Source organism: Scyliorhinus torazame, chromosome 3 (genome assembly GCF_047496885.1).
Source record: "Scyliorhinus torazame isolate Kashiwa2021f chromosome 3, sScyTor2.1, whole genome shotgun sequence".
Lineage (NCBI taxonomy): Eukaryota > Metazoa > Chordata > Chondrichthyes > Carcharhiniformes > Scyliorhinidae > Scyliorhinus > Scyliorhinus torazame.
In genome coordinates this window covers 198,297,698-198,317,058 of record NC_092709.1, presented here as the reverse complement: position 1 = coordinate 198,317,058, position 19,361 = coordinate 198,297,698, and the positions used below count along the sequence as shown (strand labels likewise).

Sequence of the window (19,361 nt, the reverse complement as noted above, 5' to 3'; positions counted from 1 at the left end):
TTGGGAATAATCATAAATGGTCATCAAATCTGACCAACATCCACTGAGGTACAATGGCTACAATGTTAGCATCTAAAATGAGATTACCCTCCTATCCACAGTCAGGGGTACTGCAAAATTAACACGCAATGGAAAGCAAATCAAAATGAAAGGAGCATATGAATGCCAAAAGTGGGGAAATGATTAGCTTGCATATTTTAAACATATTTCAGTACATAAAGTGTTTTATTATGAAAATATTTTAATAGATTAAATGTGTCCTAAGCTACGCCACAAAGAAAAAGCTGAACAATTAACAGATCATAAGGCCAATCTTGCGATTGTTTAGTGTATGGTGACAGATATGAATAACTATTCCACGTTTGTCCTGTATATTACTAGCTTCCCAGTTATGGAGTAAACATAGTACAATGTCAAATTGAAGACTGCAGTCTAGGTCTGTTTTCCATATAGTAGACAAAATCATTAAATCAACCAGTATTTTGGCAACTCAGCCAATAACACTTACCACATTCTTGTAGAAGAAGTAAAGTATCATATTGGCAAGTCGGGTGTAGCACCAGTGACCATGGACAAGCAGCAATTTCTTTAAATGCTTAAATCGAGAAATTGCAAAGTCACTGGACATTACGGCCTGTAAAACAATTAATGACAAAAATGTTTGTATGTTCAGTCAATAAACATGAACCCACCATTGCAACTGGTGGAATTTAAATAAAGTTAATAAAACTGGAATATAAAGCTAGTTTCAGGAATAGTGACCATGAAACTTGGTAATAATAAGTGACCATGATATTATCGAAAACCTATCTGACTCACTAATGTCCTTTAGGGAAGGAAATCTGCCATCCTTAGCCGATTATTCCAGACCTACATCAATGTGGTTGACTCTCAAGTGCCCTCTGAAATTGCCTGGCGTGCCATTCAGTTCAAAAGGCAAGTAGAGATGGGCAACAAATACTGGCCTCGTCAGCGACACCCATGTCCCATGGAAGAATAAAACAATGGAATTCAGTTGATTTTTGTGTGTTGTGAAAAATGTTGAACCTGCGACATAGACCAACTTGGGGACAGAGAGAGATTTAGGTGAAAAATCCAGAGCTAAAGACAATTAGAGTGAGGATAGAAGGTCTTGAGACACAGTAATAAAACCCAACTTCTGAGCCAGGAGCTACAGATTTGAGTCCTATTCCAGGACCTGATGACCATGGATGGTAGACAAAAGGTTGATTATTAACTTGTAAATGCAGCTTTTACAGGGCAGGAAGAAAGGGAGAAAGGAAGGAAGAAAGGGAGAAAGGAAGGACAAAAGGGAGAGAGAGGGGAAGAGAGGGAGAGAGGAAGGGAGAGAGAGGAAGGGAGGGAGAGAGGGAGGAAGGAAGGGCGAGAGGAAGTAAGGGAGAGAGGAAGTAAGGGAGAGAGGAAGGAAGGGAAAGAGGAAGGAAGGGAAAGAGGAAGGAAGGGAAAGAGGAAGGAAGGGAAAGAGGAAGGAAGGGAGGGAGGGAGAGAGAAAGGAAGTGAGGGAGGGAGGGAGAAAGGAAGGGAGGGAGAGAGGACGAAAGGGAGGGTGGGAGAAAGAAAGGGAGGGAGGAAGGGAGAGAAAAAGAAAGGGAGGCAGGGAGAAAGAAAGGGAGGGAGGGAGGCAGGCAAGGTGAGAGAGAGAAAGAGAGAGAGTGTTTTGAACGGGTGGATGGAAGAGATTTGGAGGGACAACCTTGACAGCAGCAAGTGGATCGCCTAAGAAATCTCAACCCTTATATGAATTGTTGAAATGGTGTTCAGGCCAAGTCATTAATCATCCAAATTTTGATAAATATCTGACTTGAGCTTATTAGTGGTCTACATCAAATGGGTGTAGAAAGGAAGTGAACTGAAGGTTGGTGTAGATTATAAGTAACTGAGTTAAGTGTGCTTTTAATACCTTTAGTGTAACAGATTATTTGAGGTACAATGCAGTTAGTAGTATTAATGTTCCTTGATTTTTGTACAGTAAAATATTTTGATTTAAACCATGAACGTTTTGGTTTCATTCTTTAACTAAATATCTTTCTTTTTGAATCCAAAAGAAAACAAGTCGCTGGTCTCCACTGAGGTCATAACAGTGTGTAACATATATTGCTTATATGTTTGCTTGACTATGGCCTATAATGGCTTATCGCAAGAGGGACAAAATTTAGCGAACCCCAAAGTGTATCATGGAGGTCACCTGACCCACAACAGATTGTGGTATGGGGAGCACACGGCCCACTCTACAGGTGTAGTACAGCAGAAATGGAAAAGTATTTTTAAAACAAAACAATATTTATTCTATGAATTCAAATTAACCTTTTTAAAATATATAGTGAACATCTTAGCAACCATCAATTCAAATACAACCCCCAAAGAATATAACACTAAGTAATCCTTTATAACTTCCCAAACAACATCCAGACAAAAGAAACACCTTTTAACAGAAGCACATTAGGTTTACATTCACTACTGAGAACATTTATAATTCTGAATTCACCAAATGATCAAGAGATAGTCTTTTCATGGCAGAGAGATCAACAGTACACCTGCTCTATCTGGCTCCAGCTCCAACACTGAAAACGAAACTAAAACACACCCTGCAGCAAACAGCTTAAAACAAAAGTAAAAAGCTGACAGACAGCCCAGCTCCACCCACTCTCTGACATCACTGCAGTAATAAACACCCATTTCTTAAAGGTACTCTCACTACTGATATTTATATACGCACCCATTTATAAACACCCATTTCTTAAAGGTACTCTCACATGACAGTCCTTTCTGCAGTATTTGGGTTGTTGACCTCCATCTGGCAAAAAACTGATTAATAATAATCTTTATTCTCACAAGTAGGCTTACATTAATACTGCAGTGATGTTACTGCGAAAAAACCCTAGTCGTCACATTCTCCCAAACAGCCTGTTCAGAATGCCCAAATTACCTAACAGCACATTTTTCGGGACTTGTGGGAGGAAACCGGATCACCCAGAGGAAACCCACGCAGACACAGGGAGAACGTGCAGACACTGCACAGACAGTGACCCAAACCGGGAATCGAAACTAGGACCCTAGCACTGTGCAATAGTGTTAACCACTGTGCTCCCGTGTCGCCCTTTGCTGTCCTTTACAAATTGTGTGAAACCCCATTGATTCCGTCTACACCTCCCGCTGTCTCAAGAAGGCAGACAGCATTGTCAGAGACCCCTCACACCCAGGCTTTGCCCTCTTCTAGACCCTTCCATCAGGCAGAAGATACAGAAGTCTGAAGACCCGCACATCCAGACATCGGAACAGCTTCTTCCCCACAACTACCAGGCTCCTCAATGACTCGCCCTTGGACTGATCTGTTCTTGTAAGAACGCTATTCACGACGCCCTATGCTGCTCTTGTTTGGCCCTGGTTCTGCATTGTAACTAATCACTATTTGTCGATGTACCATTTGTCAATGTACTCTGTCGATTATTCATTTTTTGTCTACTATGTACATCCTGTGTAAATTCCCTTGGCCGCAGAAAAATACTTTTCACTGTACTTCGGTACATGTCACAATAAATATCAATCAATCAATTATAATCCAAATATTGGTAACATAATTCAAAATCATGCATGTATTTGTGGCAAAATATAAACAAATATTTGAGAAAAAAGATGTTGTATTTACTTATTTAATTAATTTTAAAAGTTTACAGGCAATATGATATGAATTCCTATCAATTATCCTGGCAGGGAAATGGAGTGGTTAAATAATTGTTAGTAAAAATTAACAAAGTTTTCAAAGCAACTAAGTGGAACACTTGTAGTCTTTGCAATGGGCCATAGTTACATTATTAAAGTATGTATATATATATATATATATATATATACATACATACACTGTATCATTAAAATAAACACCACGCTAAAATTGTGAAGAATCCATGGTATACATGTTGAATCGTTACTTTCAGCTGTATATAGACACATATTGTTGCAGCTTTACCTGCATTCCTTCTTGACCAGAAATTCCTATTCCAACATCAGCAACCTGAATCATGCTAACATCATTGGCACCATCACCTACATTGAAAATCAAGACAGGTTTAAATTAAAACAAGAATGAAAACAAATTCAATAAGTTTAAGAAGCACTATTCCATAAACAGATCTATTTAATTTGGAGAGGGACGAAAGAGCCAGCATGTGTCATGACATGTTACAATTGGAAACAAAGGTGTGTTATCACATGCTTGAACATATCTTTCTTAAAAAAAGTACTAGTTCAGAAGATTAAAGTATACAACAATATATTGCATGGTGTGGCATAAAGCAAGTCAGTTAGAAGTTTGATCCATTTTCAATAGTGGGGCACTGGGCCGAAGAGAAAGAAAAATTAGTCAAGGTGAGGTATATCAGAGGATTGCCAGTGCTCTTGGAGGAGACTCCAGTACGAGTCTTTGCTCTGAAGAGAAAAGCAGAGAAAATGTAGTGGGTACAAATATAGTTAAGCGCAAATTCAGGATAGAAAATAAGAGTAGGTCCTTCGAGCCTGCTCTGCCATTCAGTATGACCGTGGCTGATCATCCAGGTCAGTAACCTGCTCCCACTTTCCCCATTATCCTTTAATCCATTTATTCCCAGGAGCTATATCTAACTCCTTCTTGAAAACATACAATGTTTTGGCTTCAACTGTTTTCTGTGGTAGCGCATTCCACAGGCTCACCACTCTCTGGTGAAGAGATTTCTCCTCATCTTAGTCCTAAATGGTTTACCCCATGTTCTTAGACTGTAACTTCTGGTTCTGGACTCCCCTGCTATTGGGAACATCCTTCCTGCATCTACCCTGTCTAATCATGCTGGATTTTTATAAGTTTCTATGAGTTTCACTGTCATTCTTCTAAACTTCAATGAACATAATCCTAACTGACTCAATCTCTCCTCATAGGTCAGTCCCACCATCCCATAAATCCCCTTTGTTTTTATTAAAGCTTTTTCAAAAACAGAATTTTTACATAACCAATAACAGAAAAATAAAAGGAAAATATTGAACAAAACTAGGTGGCTGTTATCATTATACAAAAAGAGAATATACATTAAATGACCAGTTCCCCACCTAAGCCCCCCCCCCCAGATTGCTGCTGCTGCTGACATTTTAACGCTCTCCTAAAAAGTCAAGGAACAGTTGCCACCGCCGAGAGAACCCCAGCAAGGACCCTCTCAAGGCAAACTTTATTCGCTCCAGGCTGAGAAACCCAGCCATGTCACTAACCCAGGTCTCCACACTCAGGGGTTGAGTCTTCCACATTAACAAGATCCATCTCCGGGCTACCAGGGAGGCAAAGGCCAAACCTTGGCCTCTTTCGCTTCCTGCACTCCCGGATCCTCTGACACCCCAAAGATCGCCATTTCTGGACTCGGCTTCACCCGCGTGTCCAAAATCCTGGACATAGTCCTTGCAAAGCCCTGCCAGAATTCTTTAAGCGCCGGGCATGCCCAGAACATATGGACATGGTTCGCTGGACTCCCTGAACATCTCGCACAGCTGTCTTCCACCCCAAAGAACTTGCTCATTCTCGCCGTCATGTGTGCTCGATGTACCATCTTAAGCTGAATTGAGCTGAGCCTGGCACATGATGAGGAGGAGTTTACCCTGCCTAGAGCATCAGCCCACAGGCCCTCATCTAGCTCCTCACCAAGTTCCTCCTACCACTTGCCCTTCAGTTCCTCCACTGGGGCTTCCTCCGCCTCCTGCAGTTCTTGGTAAATGTCCGACACCTTCCCCTCTCCTACCCAGATGCCAGACACCACCCTGTCCTGTATCCTATGAGGGGGTAGCAACGGAAATGTCCCCACCTGTTTTTTGAGAAAGTCGCGGACTTGGAGGTATCTGAAGGCATTTCCAGGGGGCAGGCTGAATTTCTCCTCCAGCGCCTTCAAGCTCGGGAAAGTCCCATCTATGAGCAGGTCTCCCATCCTTCTCATGCCTGACCTGTGCCAGCTTTGAAACCGCCCGTCTATCTTGCCCGGAACAAATCTATGATTGTTCCATATCGGGGTCCAAACTGAGGCCCCCTTCTCCTTCCTGTGCCTTCTCCACTGACCCCAGACCCTCAGTGCCGCCGTCACCACCGGGCTTGTGGTGTATCGTACCGGCGAGAACGGCAGCGGTGATGTTACTAGTGCGCCATGGCTGGTGCCTTTGCATGACGCCGCCTCTAGCCGCCCCCACGCCGACCCCTCCTCCATTACCCATTTCCTAATCATGGCTACATTAGCTGCCCAGTAGTAGCTACAGAAGTTCGGAAGCGCCACCCCCCCCCCCCCCCCCCCCCCCGCCCCTCTCCTTCGCCTTGTTAAAGGTCCTTAGCAGGAGTGGGCTCAGCAGCTCCGAGAATTCTTTGTAGAATTCTACAGGGAAGCCATCCGGTCTCGGGGCCTTGCCCGGCTGCATACTTTCTAGGCCCTTAACTATCTCCTCCAACTCAATTGGGGCCCCCAGTCCCTCCACCAGATCCTCGTTCACCCTTGGGAACCTCAATTGCTTCATCCCTTTCCCTCCCACCGGGGGCTCTGACTCGTACAGTTTACAATAAAACTCCTTGAAGACTTTGTTGATCTTCTCTGGGCCCAAGACCGTGTTACCTGCCTTATCCCTAACTCCCCCAATCTCCCTCGCCGCCTCTCTCCTGCGAAGTTGGTGCGCCAGCATCCTACTTGCTTTCTCCCCATACTAATAGACTGCCACTTTCACCTTCCTCAGCTGTGCCTCCGCCTTCCCAGTGGTCAGCAGATCAAACTCTGCCTGCAGTCTCCGGTGCTGCTTTAGCAGCCCCTCCTCGGGGGGTCTCTGCGTACTTCCTGACTACTCTGAGTCTCTCTCCCCCCAGTCTCTCCCTCTCTGCCCTCTCCCTCTATGGGACCCATTAGAAATTAACTCCCCTCTAATAACTGCCTTCATAGCCTCCTAGACCATTGTTGCTGTTACCTCCCCTGTATCGTTTGTTGTCACATAGTTTTGGATGCTCCTCCTTATCCGCCTGCACACCTCTTCATCCGCTAGCAGTCCCACATCCAGTCTCCAGAGAGGGCGCTGCCCTCCCTCCGCCCCTGGCCGCAAGTCCACCCAGTGCGGGGCATCGTCTGAGACCGCAATGGCCGAATACTCAACCCCCTCCGCCCTTGGGATTAACGTCCTGCTCAATACAAAAATGTCAATCCGAGAGTACACTTTGTGAACGTGGGAGAAAAAAAAAGAGAACTCCTTCGTCCTTGGCCGCGCAAATCTCCATGGGTCCACGCCCCCCATCTGATCTATGAGCTCCCTCAGGGCCTTGGCCGCCGCCGGTCTCTTTCCCGACCTGGACTTAGACCGGTCCAGTGCCGGATCCAGGACTGTGTTGAAATACCCCCCCCCCCCACCATGATCAAATTACTTGACTCCAAGTCTGGGATTTTACCCAGCATGCGCCTCATGAATTCCACGTCGTCCCAGTTTGGGGCATAGACGTTCACTAACACCACCTGGGCCCCCTGCAGCTTGCCACTCACCATAATGTACCTGCTCCCCTTGTCCGCCACAAAACTCCCTGCCTCGAATGCCACCCGTTTGCTAAGCAGAATTGCCACCCCTCTGGTCTTCGAGTCTAGCCTCAAATGGAACACCTGGTCCACCCATCCCTTCCTCAACCCGTTTGGTCAGCGAGTTTTAAATGAGTCTCCTGTAGCATGGCCATGTCCACCTTTAATCCCTTTAAGTGCGAGAACACGTTTGCCCTCTTGACCGGCCCGTTCAGACCCCTCACATTCTACGTGATCAGCCTGGACGGGGGGTTGACCACCACCCCCCCCAACCACCTCCCTGCCGACTAGCCATCTCCCTTTTTTGGCCAGCCACGTGCCCGCGCCCCACGCTCGCTCCAGCCCTCCTGCTGGAGGCCCCCCAACCCGACTCCCCATCTGTACCCAAAAGTTGGCTCCCCTTCAGTCAGCAAAGCAGTGCCCCATTCCCCCCCCCCACCCAACCCCCCAATCCCCCATGCCAAGCACCAGCTGAGCACTGATTTCCCCCCCATTACACTTCCGTAAGTCAGCTGACCCAGGCTGACCCCGGCCGCTCCCGCCTCTATCCCCAATCTTACTGTTGTTTCCTCCTTCGGGCCCCTAGCATCCCCTCCCCCACAGGGTAAGAGAGCAAGAGCCATCCAAATTCTTCCCGTGAAACAAGAAACACATCCCGGGCGTCACCCCGCCCCCTGAAAAAAGAAAAGCGAACAACTTAAATTCTACTACCAATCTTACATTAGGCCAACACCCGGTTACACAACCCCACCAGGGCGTTTCACCCACGTGCAGCTGTCCTTTAGTTCGAGTCCAGCTTTTCATGCTTAATAAATGTCCACGCCTCGAAGTAGTGGTGCCTGTCCTGGTACGTTACCCAAAGCCTCGCCGGATGCAGCAGCCCGAACTTCACTCCTTTATTGTGGAGGACCGCCTTAGCCCAGTTGAATCCCGCACGCCTCTTAGCCAATTCAGCTCCCAGGTCCTGGTATATACAAATCTCGCAGTTCTCCCACTTACTGCTCCGCTCCTTCTTTGCACGCAAGACATACTCCCTGTCTGTGAAGCGGTGGAACCATAGCACCATCGCCCTCGGTGGTTCGTTCGCCCTAGGTTTCCTTGCGAGCACTCTGTGCGCCCTGTTCAGTTCGAAGGGCCGCAGGAAGGCATCTGCGCCCATCAGCGTCACCAGCATTGTAGTCACAAATGCGCTCGCGTCCGCCCCCTCCGCACGTTCAGGGAGGCCCAGAATTTGCAGGTTTTGTCTCCTAGACCCAAATTCGAGATCAGCCAGTCTCTCCTGCCATCTCTTGTGCAGGACCTCATGCACCTCCACCCTGACCGCCAGGCCCAGGATCTCATCCTCGTTGTCAAATACCTTTCTCTCCACCTCTTTGATCGCCTTCTCCTGCACCTTCTGAATCTCCGCCATCCTTTCCATAGAGGCCTTCATAGGGGCCAGCATCTCCGTCTTCAGCTCTGCGAAGCAGCTCCTTAGGAACTCCTGCTGCTCTCTCGACCACTGGGCCCATGCTGCTTGGTCCGCGCTGGCCGCCATTTTGGCTTCACGGACCCGTTCCGCTCGCTTCCCCGCAATCGCTCTCTTGACGACCCCACTCCTGGTCCCCTCCATGCAGCAGTGAGGGGAACCTCGCCAGCGTCTCTTGCCATGCCGGGAATCACCGCCGAAGTGCCGCTACAACTCCGTTAAAGGGCCCAAATGTTCGATCTCGGCGGGAGCTGCCGTGTGCGCGATCTATTCGGACATGGCCGCAACTGGAAGTCCATAAATCTGCTTATGTCCAAAGATGTACAGGTTAGATGGATTGGACATGATCAATGTGCAGGTTTAAGGGGATAGGGCGGGGTAGTGGGCCTAGGTGGAATGCTCATTCGGAGGGTTGGTGCAGACTCAATGGGTCAAATGGCCTCCATCTGCACTGTAGGGATTCTATGAAATTAGTCAAGAAACCTTTGCTGCATTCCCTATATAGCAAGAACATCCTTCCTCAGATAAGTAGACCAAATAGTGAAAATCGTTATACACAAAGCAAATCTAAAGCCTTCAAAGGACACGACAATGGTAACCAATAGAAGACCTCCAGATATTCTACTGTTTCATACAAATGAATTAACAACCATTCTGTTGATCAAAATATAATTACTGGTCATTAGAAAGGAAGCTGGCCCATCTATTTTCTTTTCCTTCTTCTTTCAGCCATTTCAGAGATCCACTGGACAACAGATGGAATCATAGATAGAATAGTTAAAGTACAGGAGGTTGTCATTCAGCCCAACATATTTGTGTCAGCTCTCAGCAAGAACTCAACTAGTTCCATGCACAACAGATCCCAGCCCCCCTCCCCCCACCACAACCACCCCTTTCCCCATAGACCTACAATTACTTTCTCTTCAGTTGGTTATCCAATTCCCTTTTGAAAACCACGATTGAATCTGCCTCAACATCGCTCCCAAGTAATGCATTCTAGATCCCAACCACACACTTGAGTAAGAAATGTTTCCCCATAGTTCTTTTATCAATTACCTGAAATCTGTGTCCTCCCATTATAAAACCTCCCAGAAATGGGAACAGTTTCTCCCAAACAACTCCAACTGGATCACATCATTTTGAGCACCTTTATCAAATCTCTTCTCAATCTTCTTTTCTCTAACAAGAATAGCTTTTGTTTCTCCAATCTATCCATGTAACTGGAGTCACTCATCTTGGAATCATAATTCCATTTTGTTTCTGCACCCTTGCTATTGCTTTGATATCTTTCCTCAAGTGCAGTACCCAGAATTGGACAGAATATTCCAGTTGAAGTCAAACAATGTTTATAAAGGTCCACCATAACTTCCATTTATACTTTATTCCTCTAGTTTCAAAACCCACAATGTCATATGCTTTTTTAACCTCATCCTCAATCTGCACTGCTAGGTTCACTGATTTGTGGATGGGTGACTCTGTTCTTGCACTCTCTTCAGAATTACATCCTTTACTGCAGTGTTTCCCAAATCATTTCCTCACTGTGACACCATTTAAAGTTTGGGAATTAGTGCACCCCAGAGTGAGAGTGAACGGGAATTGTTGAGCAGGGTGGGCGGTGGGGAAAGAGAGGGCAAGGAGGGGTAGCAGAGCAGGGAAATTGGTGTTAAGCAGGGACTGATGGTTTCGTCTACAACCATTTTGAAAATTCTGATGAGGCCTCCTGTCAGAGTCTCTACTCAAGTTGCAATTACTGCTTTGGTGCTTGCAACAAAAAACATAGGGGCTGTGACCGGCAGCTTGGGAACCCGTTTTTTTGCCTCTCCGTGTTCATCCTACCAAAATGCTATTATTATTGATCATTGCAAAAGAAGCTGGTCCATCTTCTTTCTGTTCCTTCATCTCTCAACAATTCCAGGGGAGGGAGGGATGAATGGCAAGCCCATTATATAGCACTTTATCAAATACTTTTTGGAAGTTTATAGACCACATCAAATACAATGTCAACACCCTCTGTTATCTCATCAAAAAAATTAAAGAAGTTAGTAAACACAATTTGCATTTATCAAGCTTTGACAAAAATAGTTTTGTTAAACAGTCTTCGAAACGTTAGCTTCGTTCTCTCTCCACAGATGCTGTCAGACCTGCTGAGATTGTCTAGCATTTTCTGCTTTTGTTTCAGATTCCAGAATCCGCAGTACCAAATCTGTACTGGCTTTTTAAAATTAATCCATAGACATTCAAGGTTCTGTTAATTCTGTCTTGGATTATTGTTTCCAAACATTATCCCACAGTTGCAGGCCTGCAATTCCTGGGTTTTTTTGAATGAGGGTGTAACATTTGTAATTTTCCAGTACTCTGGCAACACTACTTCTCTAAGGAGGATTGGAGGATTTTGGCCAATATACCCGTAACTTTCACCCTTGCTTCCCTCAGCATCCTTAGATGCATCCCATCTGATCCTGGTGACTTATCAACTTTAAGTAAATCCAGCCTTTCTTATACTACCCTGTTATCAATATTTAGCCCAACCAGTGTCTTAACTACCTCCTCTCTCACAATGGCTATGGCAGTTTTGTCTTGCGTAGTAAAGACAGATGCAAAATGTTCATTTAGTAGCCCAGCCATGCCTTCAGCCTCCACGCATCGATCCACTTTTCAGTCCCTAATTTTCCCCACACCTACTCTTCGTGCTCCTTTACTATTTATATGCCGATAGAAACTTTTGAATGATTTTATGTTAGCTGCCATTCTTTTCTCTTACTCTCTCTTCACTTTTCATTTACACTTGCCTTCTGAACTTCCTGGGCGGGTTTCTCTGTCCCGCCGCGCCAGATTTCTGGTTCAGCACGCCAGCGGGATGCTCCATTTTGCCGGCTGGTCAATGGGGTTTCCCATTGTGGGGCATCTCCACGACGCTGGGGAAACCCTCGGGGTGCTGCCGAAACGGAGCATCCCGACAGCAGAGAATTCAGCCTCCTATATTTAGCCTGGTCATGCTTGCACCATCTACCTAAATTGGGCTATACCTAAATTTTCTCTTTAAAGAGAGCCCACTGTTCCATTGCAGTTTTGCCTGATAATCTTACATTCCAATTTCCCTGGGACAGATCAATGCTCATCCCATCCAAATTGGCCCTCCTCCACTAGATTGCTCCTTGTCTGTTGAATTACGCAGGGAAACTTTGAGGATAGTGTCTCAGGAGAGCTCCAAGTAGAAGTTTATGTAAAAATATTTATTCAAAAAAGGATCTTAAGCAACTGCACAGCCTTTTCAGCATGGAACTTATTTCCCAGAATAGACAACAGATATCTCATGGAACAAGCTGTGACATTTAAGAGTTTTGTCCTATTACCATAAGGCTGACTATAAGGTGGTGAAAAAGTTGCCAGTTGCTGTCTGGCTAAGAAATAGAAGTGTGTAATAAATTGCTCTTGCACACCTCCCCGCAGATGTTAGCACACCAATATTGTTAGTACAAAGCAAAATACTGCAGATGCTGGAAATATTAAATAAAAACCGAAAATGCTGGAGATATTTAGCAGCATCTGTGGAGAGAGAAACAGCTAATGTTGCAGGTCAATTACCTTTCATCATTCTGATGAAAAGTCATTGACCTGAAGCAATAATAAATATAAACTTTATTGTCACAAGTAGGCTCATTAGCACTGCAAAGAAGTTACTGTGAAAAGCCCCTAGTCGCCACATTCCGGCGCCTGTTCGGGTACAGAGGGAGAATTCAGAATGCCCAAATTACCTAACAGCACGTCTTTCGGGACTTGTGGGAGGAAATCGGAGCACCCGGAGGAAACTCACGCAGACACAGAGAACGTGCAGATTCTGCACAGACCGTGACCTAAGCCAGGAATCGAACCTAGGACCCTGGCGCTGTGAAGCAACAGTGCTAACCACTGTGCTACCGTGCCGCACAAGATTGGTAGTGACCAGGGAGCAAACTACCTGTGGACCCTTCCGTCTTAAAAAATGCTTGGAGGTTTAATGGAGAATATCTTAAAATGGACATTTCATTAAAAGTCTCATTCTGGAGACAATGCTAAATTTTCTTCCCATTTCTTTTGATCTGTTATGAAATCATTCACACTTATGCACAAGGGAAACAAAGATTTATTTACTGGGCACCAGTTTTATTTAAATGATTACCTAACAATGGGAGCGGGAGACTACAAATAAAAGATAGCGTCCAATCAGTTTAATTGCAGTGAATACGAAGGATTCCAAGCCAAGCCAATAAAATCTGAAGCTTCTCATTTAGCATCTCCTTAATGTCTGCGTAACAAAGTAAATTATGAGCAGGATTCCACCCAGTAGCCCTTTAAGAACAAATATATCTAGAGGTAAAAAGCCTAAATAAGTAGAAGTCTTCCAGGACGGTCAACATTTGTAACTATTGGGTGAGGCTCCCTTTAAATCGTACTCTTGATTTTATTAAAATAAAAATTCACATATTTCCCAATGAGCGGATTTCAGCCAGCTGGCCAACAAAGTGTCCTGCTGGGAGGTCCAGGACACTTTGAGGGGCCAGTGTCATTAGCATCAGAATGGTGGGGCTGTGTCCAGAGATGAAGTGACTCAGGGTAATAGGTCATTGTGCAATATTTTGGGATGCTGCTGCCCCATTCCACAGCTGAAATGCTTGAAAATTAACTCCATAGATTCTTCAAATAAAGAAGGTAGCAGAATGCTATATCTTAGTCACACATGAAGTACCTATGTGCAGATGTGGGGGGCGATTCTCCGAGCCCCACGCCGGGCCGGAGAATCAGAGCAATCATGCCACGACGCCCCGACGCTGGCGCGCGATTCTCCGAGGTGCGGAGAATCGGCGCCATTTGCGCCGGCGCGGCGCTTGCCGCGGGCCGCTAGAATCGGCGGGGCCGCGATTTTCCAGCCCTAATAGGCCGAGCGGCTGCTCCGACACGACAGAGTCCCGCCACTGCCGTTCACCCCTGGTCGCTGCCGGCAGGAACTCTGCGGGAAAGCTCGGGGGGTGGCCTGTAGGCGGGGGGGGGGGGCTCCATCACCGGGGGGGGGGGGCCTCCGAAGGGGTCTGGCCCGCGATTGGGGCCCACCGATCGACGGGCCGGCCTCTCTGTCGGCAGGCCTCCTTTCCTCCGCCGGCAATGTTATAGCCATGCGCCATTGTTGTGCGGGGCGGCCTGGGGGAGTATGGCCACTGCGCATGCGCTAGTTGGCGCCTGCCCAACTGCACATGCGTGGGACCCAAGGCGCTGCGTCTTTTACGCGGCGCCGGGTCTCCGACGCCGTGCCGAGGCCCCGCCTCCGCAAATCGCGCCACGTCCCTGCCAGGGGAATAGGGGTCTGGGAAAGGGTGCCGACGCCAGAGTAAAACACTCCGGTTTTTACTCTAGCGTCGGCACTTAAACTCCCGTTGGGAGAATCCCACCTGCCCGTGAAATCTACTCCAGTTGTTGAGGTAACTGGCATGGCTTTTAAGGGAAGCCTAAATACACAAGGAAAAAAAGAATAGAAGAATATGTGGATGGAGTTAGATGGAGGGTGGAAGGAAACTCTTGTGAAAAATAACTACTAGCTAACCACCAGCATGGAGCATTTGGTCTGAATAGCCTACTCCGATGCTGTAAGTACAACTGCATGTAACTATATCAATGTTAAAAGCACGTCAGTAATATACTATTCAGAATGGATTTTAAGTTTTGTTATGTAGAGGGAGACAGCAAGAGGAGTAAAGTGTTATTCTTTCCTTACTCCCAATGGGGAAGTGCTTGGTCCTATGATTTATCAGAGATATTAAAATATGTAAATTTTACATTTAACATCGCACAGGTCAAATCATGCAAATATGTTGCCATTTATATATATTTTTAAGACCTGCCATTATAACAAAGTTACTTAATAAAGATTATTCAGGGGAACTCCATGTTACTTATTTACCTATTGCTAGAGTCATGACTTTCAGCTTATCACGCACTAAATGGACGATTTTGCTCTTCTGCAATGGTGTCGATCTGCAGCATATAACTGCACGGCATTTCTTAGTAAGTTCCAGAAATCTATCTTGCAGACTTTCATGTAGCACAAATTCTAAGGTTTTTCCATCAATCACCAAACCAATAGGAGGCTTGGCCACACTAGTTAAGGAGATAGGATGAACGCTGACAACGCAAGTGCTCCTTTCAGCAGTGGTCTGCTCTGTGATTTCTGCCATAATCTTATTAATCAAGTCTTCACATGCTTCCTGTAATGAGAAGAACAGATGAGCAAAGTCCTGGAAATTTTGGAACAAAAAACCTCATTAGGACATTTGACAGGAATGCTATACAAAATCAAGGTATTCTGTTTTGGGACGGGATGAGATGCAAGGGAAAGGACTTTGATATAGGATAGGTTCCAAGGTCATCTGGAGTCCTTTGACTATCAATTGATAATAACCAAGCACCAAAATTGGTTGTGTGGGGTGAGACACAGGTTTTGGGTGTTGGCTAAAGTCCAGGAGAACAAATAAAATTGGTGATTAATATACTTATCAAATGGTCCCTTGCACCAACTCTGGGTATCGGAATGACTAGCCTCTAGCTCACCAATGCTCAATGTGGTTCTGCCACGACCACCCTGCTCAAGACCTCTATATGGGCTGGCACAAACATAGGAACATATGTACTGGGCAACAAGTTATGATTGTTCTAGCAATATTCGCATCCACTTAACAATAAAAAAAGATACACTGTGCAATTCAAGGACATTTCTTTTTTAAAATAAATTTAGAGTACCCAATAATTTTATTTTCCAATTAAGGGGCAATTTAGCATGGCCAATCCATCTAACCTACACATCTTTGGGTCGTGGGGGTGAAACCCGCGCAGACACGGGGAGAATGTGCCAACTCCACACAGACAGTGAACCGGGGCCCTTATCGAACCTAGGTCCTCAGCGCCATAGGCAGCAGAGTTAACCACTGCGCCACCATGCTGCCCAACGCAAGTGCATTTCTGTACAACAATCTATCATACTATGTGTCATCATAAATATATTAATGTTGTTGTCAATCTCTTCTATTCATTAATAATTTGTTGGAAATCATCACTAGACATGACCAAGTGACAATGATAAGTATAGCTATGGGCAGCACGGTAGCCTTGTGGATAGCACAATTGCTTCACAGCTCCAGGGTCCCAGGTTCAATTCTGGCTTGGGTCACTGTGCGGAGTCTGCACATCCTCGCCGTATGTGCGTGGGTTTCCTCCAGGTGCTCCGGTTTCCTCCCACAATCCAAAGATGTGCGGGTTAGGTGGATTGGCCATGATAAATTGCCCTTAGTGCCCAAAATTGCCCTTAGTGTTGGGTGGGGTTACTGAGTTACGGGGATAGGGTGGCGGTGTTGACCTTGGGTAGGGTGCTCTTTCCAAGAGCTGGTGCAGACTCGATGGGCCGAATGGCCTCCTTCTGCACTGTAAATTCTATGATAATCTATGATATACACCACCAATCACATTTAGTGAAAATTCAAGAAGATGCACATTCCCTTTAAATATTTTACATGATGGTGAACTAATTGTAGAACTAACTATCAAAGCAATGTCTGTAAGTGAGAATCAACATATCTTGTATTCAATTTTAAAGCTAGCAGCATTCTAATTATTATACATCATATACATTTTATTTAACTTTTACAAAATTACAATGATAGTTAACTCCACTTTTCTTCACAAGACCATTAAACACATGGAAACAGGAGAACGTCAACAACAGACAGAAAGGAATTGCAATAGGTGGAAAACAAACTGAAAATGCTGGTGGTAATCAGCATGTCAAGTAGCATCAATGGAGATAAAAGATAAATTAATATTTCAAATCTGGGCTCTTTATCAGGACTGTAAGATATTGAAGGTAACTACATTTATAAAGGAACAGAATAAAAGGGAGGGAGAGGAAAAAGCATAAAAATAAGACACAAGAAAATAAATGGAATAATCTGACAAGTGCTCAAGTAGAAAACAGGAGTTGGTTGAAGGGCAGAACATATATATACATTATAAATATTAAGCAAAGATTCAAAGCAGCCCAAGAGAGGGCTGTTAGAAGGCAGCATCACAGTACATCTCAGTCCTTACCACCAGAGGTTGCCCTACTCTGCACTTGAAAATTATCATGGCATTTTCAAACAATTCAGCCACACCAGTGATATGCCAGACTGAGGTATAGTGATCTTTATTAGTGTCACAATTAGACTTGCATTAACACTGCAATAAAGTTACTGTGAAAATCCCCTAGTGACTACACTCCGGCGCCTGTTCGGGTACGCAGAGAGAATTCAGAATGTCCAATTCAGCTAACAAGCCCGTCTTTCGGAACTTGTGGGAGGAAACCGGAGCACCCGGAGGAAACTCATGAAGACACGGGGAGAACGTGCAGACTCCGCACAGAGAGTGACCCAAGCCGGGAATCGAACCTGGGACCCTAGCGCTGTGAAGCAACAGTGCTAACCACTATGCTACCGTGCCACGAGAGCCATCAAGAGCGAGGATCAGAAATTGAAATTAAAAGTTCAGGTTATAAAAGTATCATATATCATCATTAAAACCAGTTAAAACTTGATGCTTTTTCACATGAAGTAAAATTCCATCCTTACTTTCCTGGATGCAAATTCAGAACTTTCTCCAAATTATAAAGGTTATTATTAGCTATATTGTGCCAAATCAGAAAAAATTCAAAGCAAATAATCAGGAAAATCAGTGTGGTTTGGGTACATAGTTACTATTTTGCTTCAAAGACAGAATGACATTTAATCTTTGACTGTAAACAATGGTTAAACTCTTTTGGAAAAACAGATCACCACATGCCTCATGTATAGGAGCCAAACATATTGGATTGTTGGCTACATTCAATCAACTTTGATTCATTACTCAAAGTAAAGGCAAATACAAATCAAAACAAAAAGAGTGATTTATGGTCTATCCGGTGTAGTAAAATTTAAGTCCATTTTTAATTGTATTCGGTTTGTTTTCCCTAACTTAGGGAGGGTGGGGGGCTTTAAGGAGGGGGGGGGGCTGGCTTTCACTTTGTTGACCATATATACATAACACAGAAACAAATTTTAAATCGCATAATTTCAAATAAAATTGGAACATCATCCTCATCAACATGACCATAAAACTGTTCCTTTAATCCAAATTGATCTTTTAATTATTTTAACAAAGTTCTTGAATGACTGAGCATAGCGAGCATTGAAATTATAACTGCTGCAATGGCTCATCAGTTCAAAGAGTTGCCTATTTACAGAAGATTGCAAATTCAAATCCTAGGGCTACTGTCACTCAAATCATATGTCATCACTAAGTTTAACCCACAGCTATACCGCTTAAATGCACTGCAAAGATCCATGTTGAGGAAAAACAAGCATTCCATTCAGTTGCTGCTTTTAGTCAGTAATAGCAGGCATGGGGAGGTACATAGCCCATCAAACTTACCAACTACTCACCACCCCATAAAAATAAATAGTGATGAAAGGTATAAGATAATGGCTTGAAAAAAGTGAATGCGCAATTAAATGATTCAAAATTGGAAAACTTGAAAACAAAACCTGAATCCGTCAACATATTGCAAATGAGATCAACTGTTCATTCAGTTCTTAGAAATATTTTGCTTTGGGCCTGGAGATTTAGAGTGAAAGAACCACTTGATCCTAACCTTTGTTTGAACGCACAGAAATCACTGGCCACCCATTTTCATTTCTCTCTTTTCCTATCCACATCCAAAAGAATGTTCCCATTAAAAAATTGTTTATAGCTTACCTGTGCTGAGGAATTATGCTGATACTATTACATAACTTCAATGAAAGTAACATTCATTATACAGTTCTGTAGCAGGGGTTTTACCACAGATTGTAAAAAATATATCATACACAAGGCTTTCAACACAGGGCATCAAGCTTTCTAGGAATTGCACCTATATGGGAAAATCAATTATACTGCTCGTCTTACCAGTTATGCCGGTACATGTTTTTACTCCAAATAGAAACCGACAACTTTCTTCTTTTTACAAAAAAAAAAGAGCAATTTAGCGTGGCCAATCCATCTACCTGCACAATGGATTTGGATTTGTTTATTGTCACGTGTACCGAGGTACAGTGAGAAGTATTTTTCTGTGAGCAGCTCAAATAGATCATTAAGTACATGAAAATAAAATAAAATAAAAAGAAACTACATCTTTGGGTTGTGGGGGGTGAGACCCATGCAGACATGGGGGGAAAATGCAAACTCCACACAGACAATGAGCCGGGGCCGGGATCGAACCCGGGTCCTCGGAGCCGTGAGGCAGCAGTGCTAACCACTGCGCC

At 44.6% G+C, this 19,361-nt stretch overlaps 1 protein-coding gene across 1 annotated transcript in view; it reads right to left on the bottom strand.

Annotated features, from left to right (window-relative positions):
• atp10d (ATPase phospholipid transporting 10D) overlaps nucleotides 1–19,361 on the bottom strand; it is a 375,226-nt gene that overhangs the window by 30,533 nt on the left and 325,332 nt on the right. Inside the window, 3 exon segments of the mRNA XM_072496710.1 lie at nucleotides 509–634; nucleotides 3,986–4,062; nucleotides 14,960–15,263. Coding sequence (XP_072352811.1) covers nucleotides 509–634; nucleotides 3,986–4,062; nucleotides 14,960–15,263 — 507 coding nt within the window.